General features: G+C 43.0%; 1 protein-coding gene across 1 annotated transcript in view; it reads right to left on the reverse strand.

Annotated features, from left to right (window-relative positions):
* Window positions 1-14,140, reverse strand: part of LOC134471423 (liprin-alpha-1-like) — a 58,867-nt gene extending 44,727 nt beyond the window's left edge. Inside the window, exons 1-4 of the mRNA XM_063230333.1 lie at window positions 13,991-14,140; window positions 12,822-13,070; window positions 653-754; window positions 175-265 (exon numbers count right to left, since the gene is read on the reverse strand). Coding sequence (XP_063086403.1) covers window positions 175-265; window positions 653-754; window positions 12,822-13,070; window positions 13,991-14,038 — 490 coding nt within the window. The 5' untranslated portion in view covers window positions 14,039-14,140. The remainder of the gene's footprint in view (window positions 1-174; window positions 266-652; window positions 755-12,821; window positions 13,071-13,990) is intronic.
* Window positions 14,141-19,372: the final 5,232 nt, after the last annotated feature.

Here is a 19,372-nt window from a genome sequence, read left to right on the forward strand (position 1 = left end):
TCAAAAACTTAGCAAACCTTAAAGGTAAACAAACACATGCAAAGTCTGCCATGAACCCAGCAAGTGTAAGAACCCAGAACTACTAGTGTAGCTCATGTACTTTTTCGTCCAGGGTCTTGTGGTGGTCAAATAAGGATGTCAGTGCTTTTAGCACTTCCATCTCAGTGGACACACCTGCAGGACACCGCGCCTGCCGCTTCATCACAGTCGTTTCGAGAGAGCGTTCATGCCTGGAGACAAGGAACTCCAGATGTTCCAGGAACAGCTGAAACCAGGCCAAAGGGGGCGTGTAAAGAGCACCTTCAATTTCACATTCAAATCCTTCATAATCTCATGGTCAAACAAGTTCAAATTCCTACAATTCAGTAGAGTTAGGTAAATTTCCCTCAATTGTATTCGAATGTCATGAATTTCCATCACTAATTTCTTTTATTAACAAGAAGGTCTCATTTTGTAGTCTAGGCTGGCTTGAGGACTTACTAGCTAGCCCAGGCTGACCTCTAACTCAAGACATTCCTGGCTCAGAATGTTGGGATTGAAGGCATATGCCACCATGCTTTGCCTTCTATCACAAATTTTAAGCAACATTTAATACTGAACACACTCTACAGAAGGAAAAAGCACAAAACACTTAAACCAGAGCTCCACTGACCCTCATGTTGTTCCTTTCTGCTTTCAGTTCAGCAATTTCTTTTTCCCTCTCAAGCAGCTGTTCCCTGCAAATGTTGAGCTCTTTTGCAAGCGTTGAAAACTCCTGCAAAGCAGCAAAGTAAAGGAATAAATCAACACATACATGAATAAATTAAAAAAAAAAAAAACAACCTCTTAAGCAAGACTTCCATTGGCCTCATAGTCCACACACACAGGCAACCCAATCTCAAGATACATGGCAAAGGATTCCCATTCTCCTCCAGAGAAATGGAGATCAACCATTTGCTGTAAGGTGACATAGGTATTCCCAATGGAATGAGAGTCTAACCCAGGCCATCTGACTTCCCTCCACCCTGGCACTGCTGAAAGCACAGCAGGGGATAATGAGTGTCCAGGTCCACCTCCTTAGACTTCAGCAAATAAAAGCATTTTCCTCAATTGGCATCCCAAAATGAAGCATCTGAAGACATTTGTAAGTCAGTCACAGATCTGAGACCTAGAGCCCTTAGAGAGATCAAGGAAAAAAGGCCTAGAAGGTCACTATCCAATTCTAGTCCCCTCTCTATTCTGATTTTCCCTTAGTCCCTATAGTCTCCCTGAATCATTGGAGCAAAGTCAACTATGAAGAATGGGCTTACTGCTAGGACTAGGAAGCCTTTTGTATTCTCTGTAAAGGCATTCTCAAAACACTATGCATGCAGCAGTGTAGGAGATCTTGCAAAAGGCAGAGAGAAGCTGCAGGAGTCCTGCAGCACTGTTCTGTGCTAAACCTTGTGTTATGACACCGGTTCACAGATACCACAAATGAACTGAATTGAGCAATGTGAATTTGGAGCAAAGCAACTCTGAAATAAGTAAAATCATCTGCCAGTGTTTCTGGCTTTAGGTGCTTTTCCTTTAAAAGACAAGAATAAAGATCTACCGGATAAATAATCAGTCCTTCAAAAGAACATGTGCTTGAGCTAGATAATTCTAGAAAGCTAGTTTAAAACAGGCGATGCTCTTACAGGGCACTGGTAGCAATTGTTTGCAGCTCACAGTCAATCTCATCACAGAAAGCACAGGCCCATGAAGTCTGCTTTAACCAGACCACGACTCATGTGCCTATGTGAGCCACAGTGAGATTGGGCAAGTAAAGTGAGAGAGAAATAGAGATGACACTGCCACAGAAAGCACTGGAAAAGAGCAAAATTTCTTTTAAACTAGTTTTTCTTCTCCAAAAAATCATGACTGTGGGTGAGCCGAACTTAGCCTGGCAGGAACTTTGCAGCCTGCTCCCCAGGGAGACCTGAAATGATGAAAACCACTCTTCAAAGCTTCTGGAAATGGCTCAAAGGATAACAGCAAATGAGGAAATTATCTATTCAAGAAATATCAGGAATAAGGCCAGGAGTCCATGGTATTTGAATTAGGACTTCTATTTGCCTCCCCCACCCAGCTCAGCATAGCGGACTCCTCCAGCCAAAAACACAGGGCCCTTCACCAGGCCAAAACCATGGTGGCTCCCCAGATAACAACATAGAGATTCTTCTCCCCAGGCCAGCAGAGCCTTCTCTTTCCCAGCTAGCAACACATGATTCTCATATCCAGACCAACTGAAGGCCCCTTCTTCCCCCAGGCCAGCAAGGTAAGGTCCTTTCCCCAGGCCAACAACACAGGCTCCCCTCCCTGGACCTGCCATGCAGGATTGTCTCCTCACACTCAAATGCCCCCTCACCAAGGCCACTAACATAGGGTCTGCTTGCTCCTGCCTGCCAACCAGGTAAAAATCATCCAAATGTGTCTTAAAACCTGACAGAGTTCCAGCCAGTGTTGAGACATCTTCATAGGCCCAAAGCCAACCTTCAGGAATGGGACTTGTGGATGCGAAGCAGTAGGGGAAAGGGTATTGGCAAGCCGGCCATCTAGACTTCTGTCATGTTCTCTACTAAGTGTGAGCTCTTCCCTGTGGTACAGATTTCTCCTGTAGATGCCAACACGGCCCTGATCGAGGTACTAACTGGCATCGGCCATGGTGATAAGCAAGAGCTCACTGTCAGGTCACCTAATAAGTACCATTCCTGACAGAGTGTGCCCTCTCTCTAATGGAATCTTTTATCAGAAAGATTCTGGGGCAGGTAGAAGAAAAGTAGACTCTAATTACTCTAAGTCAAAAATCAAATCAATTCTATTCACACACCTATCACATCAATAGGTGGACCTGCCTCTAGGCCTGCCTGAATTGAGGGCCTTGAATTTTTCTCATTTTGTCTCTCTTGCTGCAATCTGGCTCACCTTTGGTGACTTACTGCCAATGCTCCCTCTTTGACCATGTCCACAACAGACTGTATCATTCTAGCTAAGGTCTGTTTCATTTACTAGATTCCAAGTTGTTTTTTTGTCATACCTGCTTCGTTTTACCGCCAGTCCCTGTTACTATGGATGTTAATCTGTCTCTAAGTATCATGCTCACTTATTTTGGCAGTTTTGGCAGATTCTCCACCCATCTGTGATCGAGTGAAATAGGCACCTGTTTGTGAGTAGTCATCTCTGTAAGCATGTCTTAGTATTATCTATTTTTAAGCACTGTGGAATCTAGTTTCATGCTCATCTAGATGAGGAGGCTTTATGTTGTTAGCAGTCTCCCTCTCCCAGTCACTTCCAGCTACTATAAAAAAAAAAAAACTACCATAGTCATAGGCTGGGTATTAATAAACAACAGATAATTATTTCTGACAGTTCTAGAAGCTGCAAGTCTAAAATCACATAGGATACAATGTTAACTTAGGACACAATCTTAAATTAGGATATATAACATATGATATAATCTTAACAGATAAACAGACAAATTCTGTATCTTTCTCTCTCTTTTTTGAGATAAGGTTTCATTATACAGTTCTGGCTGGCCATGAACTCACACTGTAGTCCAGGCTGGCTTCAAACTCCAGCAGTCCTCCTGTATCAGCCTCCTGAGTGCTGGGATTACAGGCATATACCACCTTGTCTGACTCTCATTTCTAATTGTAGTAACAAAACAAGACTGCTGTGGGCTGGGGTAATCAGAGCATGCTTACTTATTATGTTCAAGGCCCCGTGTTTAACGTCCAGCAATCTCATCTCTAAAGAAGGCCATCATGCTTGAAATTACTAACAAGAATCATAAAAGTTCAAAAATATTTTTGGGAGGGACCCAAAAATCAAACTTAAGACCATGTTGTTTACCAGGCATCATTTAAAATTTCAGGTTAAAACAATCATTTGTTAAAATAGAAAAGAAAAAAGAAGAGGTAAGGCACTATACTTATGCTCCACCCACAAAAAGAGATTCTTGCACCAAGACTCCCCTACATTGGCCCCGCTCTGCCCAGAGCGTTCTAGGCTCATTGAACCAGGCCTTCATTCTGCCTCTGTTCTCTTGTGAGAGGAAACCCAAGGCTAGGACCCACTGCCTTGTCTCAGACCTTTCTACAAGTGCCAAGAAGTCACCTCGCTCTGCCAGGTAAAACTAAAGTGTAAAAGTAACCATCCCATACCAGTCTTTGTCTCGTCCATATTTGCTGTCCTTAGACTCATTGCTAGGCTAATTTTCATAGCCAGCCCAGAGCAAGTCTCCTCTAAGTCACCAGGCTGCATGCTGAGGAGAGATGACTAGTGAACAAGACGAGGCTACAGTGTCTGAGTGTAAGTCAACAGACTGCTTCCTTTGCTGAGAAATTCTTACTGCTGAAACCAAAATATCCAAACCACACTGAAGTCCACTGAACAGAGGTAAGCTCTGAGGCCGGCTGCTGGTGAAAGCGCGGCATCTCACTTTGGGCGGGCACAGATCAGGGCCATTCCAAGCAGCACTACTGTGTGGATCACTACATCACTTACAAGAGAGCAAGCCATGGTTCCACTGGGCCAAGGAACAGCTCCCAGGCCAGGAACTAATCAGCAACAGAGTGAGGATCTATACCTGTGTCCTTACTAAATTACACTTCTGCTCAGCCACATAGAGAAGCTCACACACAGCTGCTGAGGACAATCACCACTTGGCACCTGCAGCAGCACTGCCCCACAAGTGCACCACCAGGAAGGCAGGAAGCATGAAGCGGGCATGGCACAGGGCCAGAGGCAGCAGGCATTAGGGGGAGCTTCTAGACTGACAGAAAGAAAACTCCGCAATCCCCACTGCTTCCAGGGCACCGCTTTTACTTCCAAGGTTTCCTCTGAGAGGGAGACTGTCAGCAGATCAGAACATCTTGAAAAATCCAGGCCCAAGGGAGAAATGGTCCTGGTTTTGGAATCAAAACAGACTTAACTTATACCTGCTCTGCACATCATGTGATCTAAATTTCAGTTTCCACATCTGTAATTGGGGGCAAGCACAGCAACTGGTTTCTCACGGGGATGTGCTTGTGGACTAAATATAGCAAAAAAATGGCCAAGTACTGAGTTTGGCACCCGGCAGAGAGCAGTGCTTACTAAGTTCTAGCCTTCCATATCAGAGAAAACTGTTTTTCCTCCATCTAAAGCCTATGGCTCTGCTTCAATCATTCCCTCCTTTCAAATCCTAAATTTTCCATCTATTATACACACGCATGCAATGGTTAGAGGCAAAAGCTCTGAGTATAGCAAGCACTGACATCTGTCCCCATGTTCCATGGATGGCTGATTGCCAAGAGAACAGTAACTTGTGATGTGGCAGGTCAGTTTAAACATTTCCAATGAAACATCAGTTATTCATTACAATATATTGACAACATTACACTTATGTGTGACATACTATACTCTTCCATGCATTAGGGAGATACAAAGGTATGCTCAGTTACTGGAAAATTTGCCTTTCTATGATAGTTCCTTAAGTTGCTAGGCTGACAAGACGCATGCATAGAAATAGACACCAGATTTATGACACGATTTAAAGCTAAAAATTCAAGGATCTACTCAGGCAAATATATTACAATACAAAGGACAAGACAGAAATAAGGGAGACAGGATTTAGAGGAAATATAACTGGAAATCAAATAATCTTTTATCACAAATTTAAATCTAAGTTATCCAAGATTTACTAGAAAACACTATAAATTACTACTCAAAGAGCACATTCTGTTTGAACACATGCGATTTAAAGCATGACACTATAGAACAAAGGGCCCTGATAACCACCTACTCTCTAATATTCCCATGATGACAAGGATGTTACAGCAATATCTATTATAAAACTGAACAGCCAGGCATGGTGGTGCAGAGTGTAATCCCAGCATTTGGGAATCTGAGCCTGGAGAACTGCCAACATGTACTACACGAGTTCAAAGCCAGCCTGAACTGCATGGCGAGATCCTGTAATAAGCAGATGAACAAAGCTCTATAAAAATAAAAACAGAAATAATTTCTTAGATAACTACAGCGATGGTGAGTGACTCTAGAACTATATGGATAAAAAGATAAATAAAGAGCTTAGGGAAATAATGGAGACCATGAATGCCTAGCACAGGAAAGAAATATTGTGCTCTGAGTGAATGATTTGGGGATGATAATGAATAATATATGTGCCATTGTTGCCCTGATTGCTGTTTTGAAATTTTTGTTTTAGTTTTTTTTTTTCTCAAAATAAAATGGGTTTGGGGGGAGAGGAACCAAGAAGAAATAGATTCAAACAGATATCCAGGAGATTATAGAAGATGAATTACAGTTAGCAATCATGGAAAGAAAGATTTCTTAAAAGAAGCAAAGGACCAAAAAAAAAAAAAAAAAAAAAAAAAAAAAAGTCAATCCAGTGGCCACTAAATGATGCAAAGAGGAATAATGTAAGATTGACTGGAGTCAATGAAAAAGCAGGAGATACCACAAATTGCTTAAACTTGTTCACAAAAGTAATGGGAGAAAAATTCCCAAGCAGGGTAAAAAATTCAACACAGAGATAAGTGAAGAAATTAGCCATTATAAAAACTCCAATTCACCACTACAAAAACAATCTATACCAAGGCATATAATACTCAAAATTCCACAAATTCACCACAAGAACAGATTATTAAAAGTTGTTAGAGAAAAGAAACAAATCACTTATAAAGAAAAGCCCATCAGAATCAGCAGACTTCTCAACATAAATGCTCAAGTTAAGGAGAGCTTGGAGTGAAGCCTTTCAAGCCCTAGAAAACAACCTCCAAACTAGATTGATTTACACTGGAAAACTAACTTTCAAAATTAATGAATAAAACTTTCCATGATAAAGAACACCTGAGGAAACCCACGAACACCAAACCAGCACACCAAAATGTTCTGATGGACATTCCTGAAAGAGATATTAAGGACTACAACTCCATGAAGAACAACAGAATCAATCAACCAGGCAAGGCAAGCAATTCACAGGGGAGGGAAAAAGAGAACCAATGATAAGAGAATAACCATGAAAAGATAAGTCAATACATATCAGTTATAATCAATGTTAATGGCCTCAGTTCCCCAACGAAAGAAACAGACTGGCAGAATGGATCAAAAAGCAGGATCGAACAATATGCTGCATACAAGAAACACATTTTATTCAAAAAGAAATTCACAGACTGAAAGGTCAAAGGATGGAAAACAATACTCATGTAACAGGAACCTGGAAAAAAGCAGGGGTAGTTATTCTATCTGCAGACAAAGGGATTTCAAGCCAAGACTGATTAAGAGACAAAGGTCACTGTATCCTTGTAAAGGGAACAATCCAAGAGGAAATGATAACAGTCATAAATATATATGCACCAAATGCCAACCATGGAAAACCCAACTATACAAACAAATATTAATAAACATGATAAGCAAAATATGCGCTAATACATTTATAACAGGGAATTCACTATCCCACTGTCACAAATGGGTGGATCAACTAAACAAGAAAATCAACAATGTAATGTCAGAACTGAACCAAATTGTTAAACAAACGGATTTAGCAGATTTCTACAGTGTATTCCACACCAGAACATCAGAGGACACATTCTTTTTGCTGCATATGCAACCTTCTCCACAATAGGACACATTGTAGCTCACAGAACATGCTTAAAGAAATGGAAAGAAGTTGAAATTATTCCAGACATATTATCAGCCCACAGTGCAGTGAAACTGGAAATCAATGGCCAACTACAAGATTCATAAACATATAGATATTCAATAATACCTTCCTGGATAACCAATGGGTTATAGATGAAATTAAATAGTATCTATAATTAAATGATAATGCCAATACATTGTAACAGAACATAAGGAACACAATGAAAGCAGTCCTAGGAGGGAAATTTACAGCACTGAATACCCATAGCTGAAAAACAGAGCAAGCTCAAATAACCTACTGTTGAACCTCAAGCTTTTAGATCAAGGGCAGGTCATGCCTAAAGCTTGTAAAAAGGAGGATGTTATAGAGAACAGAGCAGAAGTTAAAGCAATGGAGACTAACAAAATAATACAAAGAATCAATGAAACAAAGAGTTCTGTGTTACATTAAATGAACTTGACAAACTCTCAGCCAACCTTACTAAAAACAAAAAAGACCCATACACATACAATTGGGAATCAAAAGGTGGAAATCACAAGAAGCCCTACAGATATTCAGAAGATCCTCAAAACCAAACCTACTTTCAGAATGTGTATTGTAAGATAGAAAACAAAGAAGAAATAGACAGATTCCTAGTTACATATGAATTACCACAGCTGAATCAAGAAGGTATAAAAATTCTAAATAAATCAGTATCTGTCAGTGAAAATGAAGATGTAATTAAAAACCCATCAATAAAGAAAACCCTAGGCCCTGACAGATTCACTGCTGAATACCACAAGAAATTTAGAGAAAACCTAATACTACTACTTCAGTCTCTTTTAAGAAATTGAAAGAGAAGCCATACTCCCAAATTCATTCCTGGAAGCATGTATTATCCTGATACCAAAACCAGAAAGGAATCCAATCAATCCTTGACTGCAAATTATACTACAAAGTTATTGTGGTAAAAACTGGCAAAACAAAACAAAACAAAACAAAACAACCAGACTCAAGGATCAATGGAACAGATTTTAAGATGTAGAAACAACTCCAGCATACTCAATCATCTTATCTTTGACAAAGGAGCCAAACATACTCACTGGAAGAAAGATAGCTTCTTTAAGAAGTGGTGCTGGAAAAAACTGGCTTTCCACATGCCAAAGATTACAACTAGACCCATATCCCTTCCCAGGCATTAAGCTAAAATCCAAATAGCTCAAAGACTTCAATATGAAAATAGAAACAACTCCAATCTGCTGGAAGACAGGTAGAACTGAAGACTTTGGTATAGGCAAAGATCTCATGGAAAAAAAACCCCAATTGCAAAGCTTCTATCAGAAATAATCAACAACTTGGACTGCATCTTATTCAAAATCTTTTGAAAAGCAAGAGAAACTACCAAGAGAGTGAAGAGACAACCCACACGATGGTAAAACATTTTTGCCAGCTGTTCCTCAGACAAAGGATTAATGCCTAAAATATATAAGGAGCTCAAAAATACAGAACCACCCCCAAATTCAAAAAATGGGCATCAAAAATGAACAGACCCTTCTCAGATGAAGAAGTAGAAATGCTAAAGAAATACATGAAATACATGATAAGGGGCTGGGCATTTAGCTCAGTGGCAAAAGCACCTGCCTTGCAAGCAGGTAGTCGTGAGTTCGATCTCTGGTACCTCTCTCACTAAGTCACCTCTCCCATTAAATAGGCACCAGAAAAGCTAACATAAAAGAATAAACAATGGGGGCTGGGGATTTAGCTCAGCAGCATAAGTGCCTGCCTTGAAGCAGGTGGTCATGAGTTCGAGCCCTGGTACCAGTTTAAAAAAAAAAAAAAAAGAATGAACAGTGTCAGGGGTAAAGATGATATGCGCACTGACTTCTCACATGCTGTTGGTGTCAGTACAATGCCACTTTTAGCAATATCTCTTAAGGCTGAGCAAATGCATGGGATATCTATCACTCCACAGTTCTCTGCTTTTTTTTTTTTAAAGGATCCGAGGGCCAGGGATATAGCTTAGTGGCACAACTCCTGTTTGGCAACACAACGTCCTGAGTTCAAGTCCCATTACCTCCCCCCCAAAAAAGACAGGTTCTCAGTATAAAGCCCAAGAGGGGCGCAAACTTGCAGTCTTCTTGCCTCAACATTCTGCCCTGCTGAGTTTATAGGCATATGCCGCCATGCTCAGCCATAGCTTCACTCTCATACACAAAAGAAATAATACACAAGAATACTCAGGATAGAATTGATAAAATCTGGAATCAACCTGAATGTTCATGAATAGAAAAGAACAAATTTTGATATATTGGTATGCTGGATTACCAGACAACAGATGAGAATAGGCAAAAAATATAGGACACAGGTAAATCTCATGAACAATGAAACAACCAAGAAACACAATATAGGTACTATTTTACTTCATTTAGTCAAGAAGAAGCAAAAATAATCAATGGTGAGAGATCAAGACCATTGTTAGAATTGGAGGAAAGGTACAAGGATTCCTCATTTAACCACCAAGTCCTATTCCTGTCAGTACAGCGTTAAAAGAATTAGTTGCTAAATGAGGAGCTGTATATAGTACATACATTACAACACTCAGCACAAAGAAATGGTCAAAGGAAACTCCAACTTGATGACTTTGCCTTTATTTGCACAACTTCTATGCAGTATATAATGTACAACAGAACATGAAACTACAGTACCATAGAGTACCATCAGAAAAAGTATAGTACTGTATAAACATTACAAACTAAAAAAAAAAACAAAACAAAACAAAAAAAAAAACAAACCATTGAGAGTCTCTGAACCAGATGTGCAGAACTTTACAAAAAATAAAAAAAGAGGAGGCATAAGTCTGAGCAGCAGGGAAGTCCAAACAGTTGTTAAGCAGGTAATTAAATGAGAAACACCTGTACTGGAAACTAGGCAGGGGCTTCCAGTGTTTCATTTTGATGTAGGAACTGTTTCTCAAGTGCGTTGGCTCTATGGAAAATTCGCTGAGAAGATTTCTGATATTTGCTATAGTTGGGGGCCTTCATTCTGAGGAGCATTCTCTGCTCTCTTTTTATTTTTTATTTAAGACAACTGCTAAGTTTCTCAGGCTGGGCTCAAATTTCTGATCCTCCTGCCTTGGCCTCCCTAAGGGTTGAAGATTCCAGGAATGCACTACCATGCCCAGCCTTTTACTTCAATTTTTAGAAGTAGGGCACATTCTGACCTGCCTACCTAATGTGCCAAAAGTACACCGGGCACTTACTTGACAGGCCTCTCTAGTCAAACAACTACCAAAGATGAGCCTGATTCCAGGAAAGGAAAAGGACCAAAACAAGTTTGTTTCATGGTTTCTGTGTTTCTGAAATGCTGCATCAGGTGCTCAGATGGTGACAGGACCTGGTGGCATCATCACATTATGCACTAAACTAAGCATTTCCAGGCTGCTACACTGAGAACCCCCCAGAAACAAATCACCAGGCAACCACCTCATCAGCAGGTGTGACAACACCCACTGCCTGAAACCAACTCTACAAAACTCCTGTCACTTCCCTCTCAGGTCCTGCCTGCCTGTTTTTTCCAAAAACTGAATAGATTAACTATGTATTAGATAAACTGTAGATCTATCTCAAATTATAGTCAATATATTACAAAAACAAAACTAAACCATCACAAATTTACAAATACCTGTATATACTATAAAATCCTTCACATAAACTGCTCCCCATTACCTCCCTACACAAATACAAGTTGGCCAGTTCTTATAATCTTCTATAGTAAAATCTGACCTAAATAAACTCTGACATTTATAAGATTCCAATGAGAAAAATCTTAATGTGACTAGGAGGGATGGAGCTCAGTGACAGAGCACTTAGGCAAACACAAATGAAGCCCTCCTTCAACCCTATGCTCCACAAAAGCAAACAATTTACTGATTCTCTAACCAACAAAAGAAACATATAGCACTAACATCAAATTATTGTTTCTAAAAAGGAAATTCAAATGCTTGGCTTATTAATCTTTCAGGAGAATTGACTATAGCCAACAAATACATTAGGGCTAGTGTTCATTTGCTGATTTATCACTGCAGACTCATCATGACAGCATAGATGTATGCTTATTCAGGTCTACCTGAATGGACCAGAAAGGCAACTATTATGAACAAGTAAAATGGTACTCGATGGCTTATAAACACCTAAATAATAAGCTACTTATCTCCCACTATGCTGTGTACCATTTACCTTACATTTTTCTAGTTTTACTATGTTCTCCCTTCGCATGCCATTCAGTCTCCATTTAATTCCACAAGAGGCAGTTTTGAGATACTGGGCTGAATGTAATATAATTAAAGAAAGAACTACAGTTGTTTCCAACTTTGAGGTGGTTTTTACTTTTATATATTTGTTTTTGGTACTGGGGATCAAACTCATGACTTTATGCTTGCCAGGCAGAAGCTTATGCTGCTGAACTAAATCCCCAGCCCAGTTGTTTTAAACTTAGAAGTCTAGTCTAAAAGGAGAAAGTTCCTAAAGAATAAATTTCCAGTTTTCTATCCCTTATTACAAATGTGATTTACAAACACCAGTATTCTGTAAAGATAGTCTGTAAAAATTTTTCTCTGTGAAATCAATCCTTGTCTACCAAATTTCAAGGGCTAGAGATAATATCTCAGCAGCAACAAGCATCTGCTTGGCAAGAGCAAGGTCCTCAGTTCGATTCCTGATACCAAAAACAAACAAACAAAAAAAATTATTATCTACCAAATTTCATTAGAAAACTGCAATACAATTCCTGAGATACACATACAATTCCTACACATACAATTCCTGAGATACAAGCCATGGGAAGCCTACATTAAGCAAGAGATCTCACAAAACAGAATCAAAGAAACCAAGGACCATGCCGCTTGGTTGTTGTTTCAAGTCTTTTTAAAAAACCTTCAAAGTGCATTCCCAGATCTTTAGCAGTTCCTCAGTGAAGAGTGAAAGTAGTAAGATATTTTCACATGACTTTACAGAACACTAGTTTGTTTGCCCTAAGTAGCTGAATCCCCAGGAACTCTGCATGCGCTTACAAACACTAGGAACTATCATTTGACAAGTGGTTGGTTACACAAAATATACAGGTACAAAAACAAAAGATGGTACCACAGAAAGACACGTAACAGAAAAAACCTGTAGTTTCAGGTGAAAACCACACATACCTGTGGAAGCGCAGTATTGAGTTGTCTCTGCAACGAATCTCTCTCATGACCAACCTCGAGTAATTTCCCCTGGGTCAACGCCAATGTTTCTTGAGTCTCTATCAGTGTGCTCTGAGCAATGTATGTTTCTTCTAGCATGGACATCATGTGCTGTTCAAAATGGGAATCTGCATCTGGTTGTGAAGGGCAGCCAGATCCATGGTTTTCACTTCCTCCTGAAGGGCCTTCTTCACTGATGGTGGGCATCACCTCACACATCATTTTGGAACAAAAACACAGGACTAGTCATTATACGGAAAATACAGGTTCCCACAAATCTACAACTTTATGAGTATCTGTAGCTAATAAAGGAAAGCTGACAATCTCTTTATTCACAGATCTGTTATTCTTTGGATGCAAATACTCTGTGAAGATACACCCAGGCACCCATTAAATGCAGAAAGCCACCACATGAAGACACTAAAGAAGACAACAACGCTGGGAAGATGTAAGGCCCAAAGAGAGCTACTTATTTCTCCTATAAAGAATAGAGCAAACCATGTGAGGTTTTGTTTGCAAAAGCAAACTTTTTAGTTTTGAAAACAAGTGCGCTTCTGTTACCTAGTTTTTTCTATTTCCTGGTAGGGGCCCATTCCACTCAATCCTTTTTCAGGAAAAGCACAGAAGCAGTATACAGCCAGGAAAACTGACAAGTACAAAATCCAACAGGCATCTTACATCTTACATCTTATTGACTGTGTGCAGTCAGCTCCTGGGAAGGCCTGCCTGAATTCTTGGGCTTAATTTAGTGAACACAGAAAGGAATTGGATTTGCTATGGCTCAAGAGAGATGTTTTTCAAGGACTGCAGTGGCTGTTCAGTCAACCTAACTTAAGTTTACAGCTCAAAAAAAAAAAAAAAAAAAAAAAGAAGAAGGCTTCACAATGGAAATACAGCAGGTCAGTACAGTGGAGAATGGTTAGGAAGGAAAGGTGAGAGGTACGATCATGAGAGGCTATTGTGTCACATAGACAGACGGGCCTAATGAGGGCGACAGGAATCGCTGAAGACTTCCAGGTAGTACCCCAGGCAGGTGCAACCCTCCAGCAAGAGATCCCCGCGACCGCACACCTGACCACGATGATTTCTAGCACCTCACCGGGTGCTGTACAAGTTCTGGCCTCACTTACCCTAGAGCTTTCCAGGACGCGGCCATACAGGCGAGTCCACAGTGCCATCACTGGGGTCTCCTGGGCAATGGGCAGTGGTTTAGAATCCGTCCCTCGAGACCTAGGGGGTCCTGCTAGCCGCAAGCAGGACCAACCGCCAGCCAAGCGCGGAAGCTTTGCCCCCGCCCACGCCCACCCCCGGGTGACATTTGGCGGGTGGCCCCTGGCCAGTTCCAACCTTCCTGCCTCAGTCTCCCGCTCCTTACCTTGCGCGCAGTCTTTTTAAACATTGCGATATAAAACAAAAACCATTCTTAAAAAGCAAAAAGGGTTCAGTTGACTTAAGAGTTGTCATCACGAAGAAAAAACAACCCCAAGCGATAACACACGTGAATTAGCTCAGTTTAGCTGTTCTGCAGTGTGTACACATATCAAAATATGTGACAGACTGGGCGATGTGGCACACACCGCTATTCCCAGCTCGTGGGAGGCTGAAGCAAGAAGAATGCTGTGGGTTCAAGGACAGCCTGAACTACAGAGCAAAAGTGTCTCAAAAATCCAAGGAACAAAACAAGTAGCATGTTACCAATCATAAATATAGACAAATTTTGATCCTGCCAATTAAAACTTGAGGAGGGGAGTCTGGGAGTGTGTCTCAGTGTCAGGGTGCCTGACTAGAGCGTGTGTGAGGGTCCTGGTTCTGTACCCTGCACCACAGAAAAGTGGGAGGAAACATCACATGGAGAAATCACCAAACGTGGGTCCCTTGATTCTTCATGCCATCAGGTTTGCATCATTTATCAAGCAAAGCACCTTCTGGGCACCCAGCAGTCACCTAGTGGAGAAAGGGACTCTGTGGTCAGACACAGACCATGCCAACCACCAAGTAATGAAGACTGGATGGTCTGTGGAGACTCTGGTGACACCACAAGCTTGATAACCTAAAGAAACAGTGTCCCTTCAGTTTTGTAGGTCTGGATCTGGCAAGGGTCTTCCTGAGCTAAAGACATGGTATGGCCAGGCTGCCTTCCTTTCTGCAGGTCCAGTGGAAAATCCACTTCCTCCTGCCTCCAGTTTCTGGAGGGACTTGTGGATTCTGTCCACTTTCCTCAACTTCAGAGCTGGCAGTAACAGTCAAGGTCCTCTCCCATCCCACCACGGTGACTCTGAGCTCTTAGCCTCCCTTTGCTTCTTTTTCATTTTTATAGGTACTGGGGATCGAACTCATGACTGCCTGCTTGCAAGGCAGGTGCTTATGCCACTGAGCTAAATCCCCAGGCCCCTCCCTTTGCCTCTTGAAGACCCCTTTGGATTATGCTGGGTCGACTCAGAAATTTCTAATCTCTGTTGGACAAGTTTGTTTTCAGCAGGGTGTGGCAGCATACATCTATAATTCTAGCTGAGGCAGGAGGATTGCTGCAAGGCGAAGATCAGCCTGGGCTAGCTACATAGAAGTTCAAGGCCAGCCTGAGCTATGAAAAAGACCCTGTCTCAAAAAGCAAACAGACAACAAGATATATTTTCGTTATGGTAAAACACACACAAAACTTCCCATCTGAACCATGTTCAGGTGCACAGGTCGGGGGCATTAGGTATGCTCACACTACTGACCAGCTGTCCCCACATCCACCTCCAGAATGTCCTCATCTTCCCACACTGAAGCTCTGCCCCCTTAACCACTGATTCCTCAGCGCCCTCTTCCTGCTTCCATCTGCAACCGAATTCTCCAGTGCCAGACAGGACATTCTCACAAATCCCGGGGATGACAAGGTGGGCTTCTGTGGGAAGTCACTGTTCTGCCTGGAAAAGCGCCCTGGGCCTACTGAGTCTCACAGTGCACCTGAGAGGTGGGATTTCCTTATTTACTAGGAGGAAGTTTCATTAACAGAGAAATTAACCACATTAAATCTAGATGGCTTGTTTATGGGAAATCTTACAGAGCAGAAATGACAACTGAGCTGTCTGGCTCATGGAATTTTTAAATGTTCATTGAATAAGCACTATTTTAACAATGATAATGTTGGGGGAAAAACAACCTCACCACGCAGCCTGTGTTTACTGTACTTGAATGACTATATTCCTTACATGGCATCACCTTCACAATCATAATCAAAAGCAAGGGGTCTGTTTCCGTGGCAGAAAATGTCAGCAGAAAGAAGAAAAAACAGAATTCACAACACTGGATGGAAGCAAGGACCTGAAGGCATCTTGGTGTCTCCAGAAAAGCCAGTTACTCAATGTATCACTGTATCACATTGCAATACATGCTCAAATCATTCCATGCAGTTGTTGCTTTGAGCTGGGTCTTGTTATGTTGCCTAGACTGGCCTGGATTGTCTGGGCTCAGGCAAGCCTCAAAGTGCTGAGACCAAAGGCATGTGACACTGTGCCTGGCCCATCCAGCTGGGAAGGTGTGTCCTGGCACTTGAGCATGTGAAATGCTTCTAGCAAGCACCTGACTAGAGAGAGAGAGCTGTCTTGTCTTTTGGTTTTTGGAAGAGGAGGACTCATTATCTAGTTCAGGCTGGCCTCAAACTTTCAGCAATTCTCCTGTCTCAGCTTCAAGAGTGTGCCACTTCAGCTAGTTGAGGTGGCTGTTTTTAATCCTCCTCAGATAAAGAAGCTGAATATCTGCAAGCCAGTGTAGGAGGCAAAGCACCTGCCCACTCTACCAGCGTCTGCAGGGTGCAAGAGCACAGGGCACAGCTCTGGGGCACCTGTGTTCTCTTCTTGGTTACACAATCTGTAGCTGGAGGTAATAATGAAGGTGGAACCAGCTGTTCCCCACCAGAGCCCTCCCTCACCAGTCATTCCACATGCAGGGCCAGCACCCGGGACATGCTCCGTTAACTTCCCATGCAGTCCCTTTCTGGACATCTTTGGTTGAACAAGGACCAGCAAAAGTATCTTCCACACACAAGACAAGAAGTTTCACCTGCTCTCAGTTTTCCTTCTCTGTGTGCACTTCAGAGCTGCCCAAAGTGGCCATCAGAAACTGCAGTGCTTCCCAGAGACCCTTGCTGCCTCCATACCATGAAATCACTCCTCATGGCTGGGCCTCAACAGAGAAAAGCCTGCTAACCTCTGACCTCCAGCTTCCAGTGGCTGAGAGCACAAAGGGGCCCAGAAACCCAGTCCCAAGTTGTTCCTCAGACTAAAGGGGTCCTTGAGATCAAACTTAAAAATTACAGATGTATGACTCAGCAAAATGGAAAGGGACCTGTCCACTTTGTGTCCGGGGTCTGCAAGGCCCCTGCCACATCTATGGTCACAGAGCAAATGGGTAAACAGTGGGCAACGGAAACACTGTTACCATATATCCCGTATCATGTCACACCCGAGTTCAAGATCTGCCCACCCTCTCCAACAGGTAGCAGCAGCTTCACTGGTAGACAGTTCCCTTCTCCCACCCCCAAACTATAGTCATACATGAGAGTCTCCACACTGGGGACCCCTTGATGCACCAAATTTTTTGTGGGAGGAGAGATGGACTCTCAGGATTGTATCACACAAGCAACACTGGCAAAGTTCTGCTATCAAGGTGGAGGCAAGGCAGGGCACTGGGGATGCTGCTGCCAGCTCAGAGGCTGGAGGGGCTTTTCAGCTGGGCTTCCACAGGAGGGCCCAGCAGGCAGGGTATGAGTGGAACCAGGTTTTCAAGCCCTGCTCCTGGCTCCTGCTGGCAGGAAGAGTCAAGGGACCTCACCAGACAGCAAGGACAGTGCCCAAAGCTCAGGGTTCTGGGCCTGTCCCTACACCAGGACTATGGCTGCAGTAAGCTACTCTCAGCTCCTGCAAACGACACGGACATAAAAGCGTTGCACAGCTATGATTTGCATTGTGCTTCCCTTGCTTCCAGGTATAACAGAGTGCCTTTTCCCAAAGGTTCAAAGCCCTCTTGTGCTGGCACTGGGTCTGGGAGCTGCCCAGGAAGGAAGGTCTGCCTGTCCACCTTGGAGGGAGCACCAGCTCCCTTGCCACTGCCCTGGGGGTTTCCAAAGAGGTGGCTAGTCCCTCATCCATGATTGTTCCTTTTAAAGCAGACTGGCCAGAGCCCAGGGTAGGTCCAGGAGCCAGGCCCTTGCTGCAGACACCAGCTCCTCTGCCCAGGCTCAGCACTTCCTTCAGGCCCTGAGGTGTGTGAGCTGAAGGAAACTAATGCCTCTGACTACACGGCAACCACTGAAGGATTCATTTTGAGAGCTGCAGCTCAGAAGTGATTGCTAAATATGGCATTTTCTGTTCTGATTGGAGACTTCCTTCAAATAAAGATTTGAGGGTGCATTTCAGGTGATAAAATGTGCCCTTGAGAAGGGGACTTTGCTTCACCTGAGAAGCAGCAGCAGGATGGCACATTGGCTGGAGGGTGGTCCAGGCCAGGTCTCTCACGGAATGCAGGACACTGACACCCACAAAGGCACTTTCAACTCCAGAACAAAGTGACCAAGTATCAAAGCAAATCACACAGCAAATCAGTTAAAAAAAAGAAAAAAAAAGGTTTATTCGGAACATTTGATTTTTAAAAAATCATACGTATGAGGTATACTACAGAAATCCAGATACAGTAAGTTGTATGTAAAACCCAACCTAATAGTGGGAAAAGCAAGACTGCAGAAATCACTTCCAGAGAGAAAACATGCACATCAGGACCGCCAAGTGTCCCCAACAGTCATAACATTTCCGTGGATCTGTCCCCCAATCATGTGCACCAACAAGACTGGCCCTGGTGTCTCAGGAAGGACAGGTATTCCCCCTGCAAGTAGCAGGCAGTATGGACAGAGTGGCTTAAAGAGACCACCGTGGCACAACGGGAAGGAACACTTGCTTGTTCCCAGTCGTATTTTAGCCAACTCAATCACATTTTAATAACTAAACACGAGATTTTGGCAAAATGCACAACCCCCTGATGAGGGCGTCCTTCTGGCAGTCCACAGCAAGGTACCTGCCTCCCCCAACTGGGGGCCATCCAGCCACACATGTCACCCCCCCTGCATGAGCAGACAGCCATGGGAGCAGCCCTGGGTGGCACCCAGGCCCAACTAGCTTTAAGCTCACCTCTAAGCCCAGGGCCCTTCACTGTGGGCCAGTGTGTAAGACAAGCAGTGAGGGAACAGTGGAAGGACGTGGTGACACCTAGCAGGGCAGGAGTCAGGGCTCAGGAGAGCCATGGAGATAGGGATAAGACAGGGGCACAGGAGAAAGCCTCGCACAACCTTGGGTCACATGGGATGAGATGTGGGGGTGTCCCACCTGACAGGGGAGCCAGCACCCCTCCAGGGGTTCCCACCAGTCTTACTCTTGACCCGGGTCTTCCCTCCACTTCCGAACACTGCTGCCCCACAGAGCTTATGTAGTCAGCCACTCCCAGAGCTGCAGACATGGACATCAGTCCTGGGAGACCCA

This window comes from Cavia porcellus, unplaced genomic scaffold, assembly GCF_034190915.1.
Source record: "Cavia porcellus strain 051 isolate PalLab524CR breed Dunkin Hartley unplaced genomic scaffold, mCavPor4.1 scaffold_18, whole genome shotgun sequence".
In the NCBI taxonomy this organism is placed as follows: domain Eukaryota; kingdom Metazoa; phylum Chordata; class Mammalia; order Rodentia; family Caviidae; genus Cavia; species Cavia porcellus.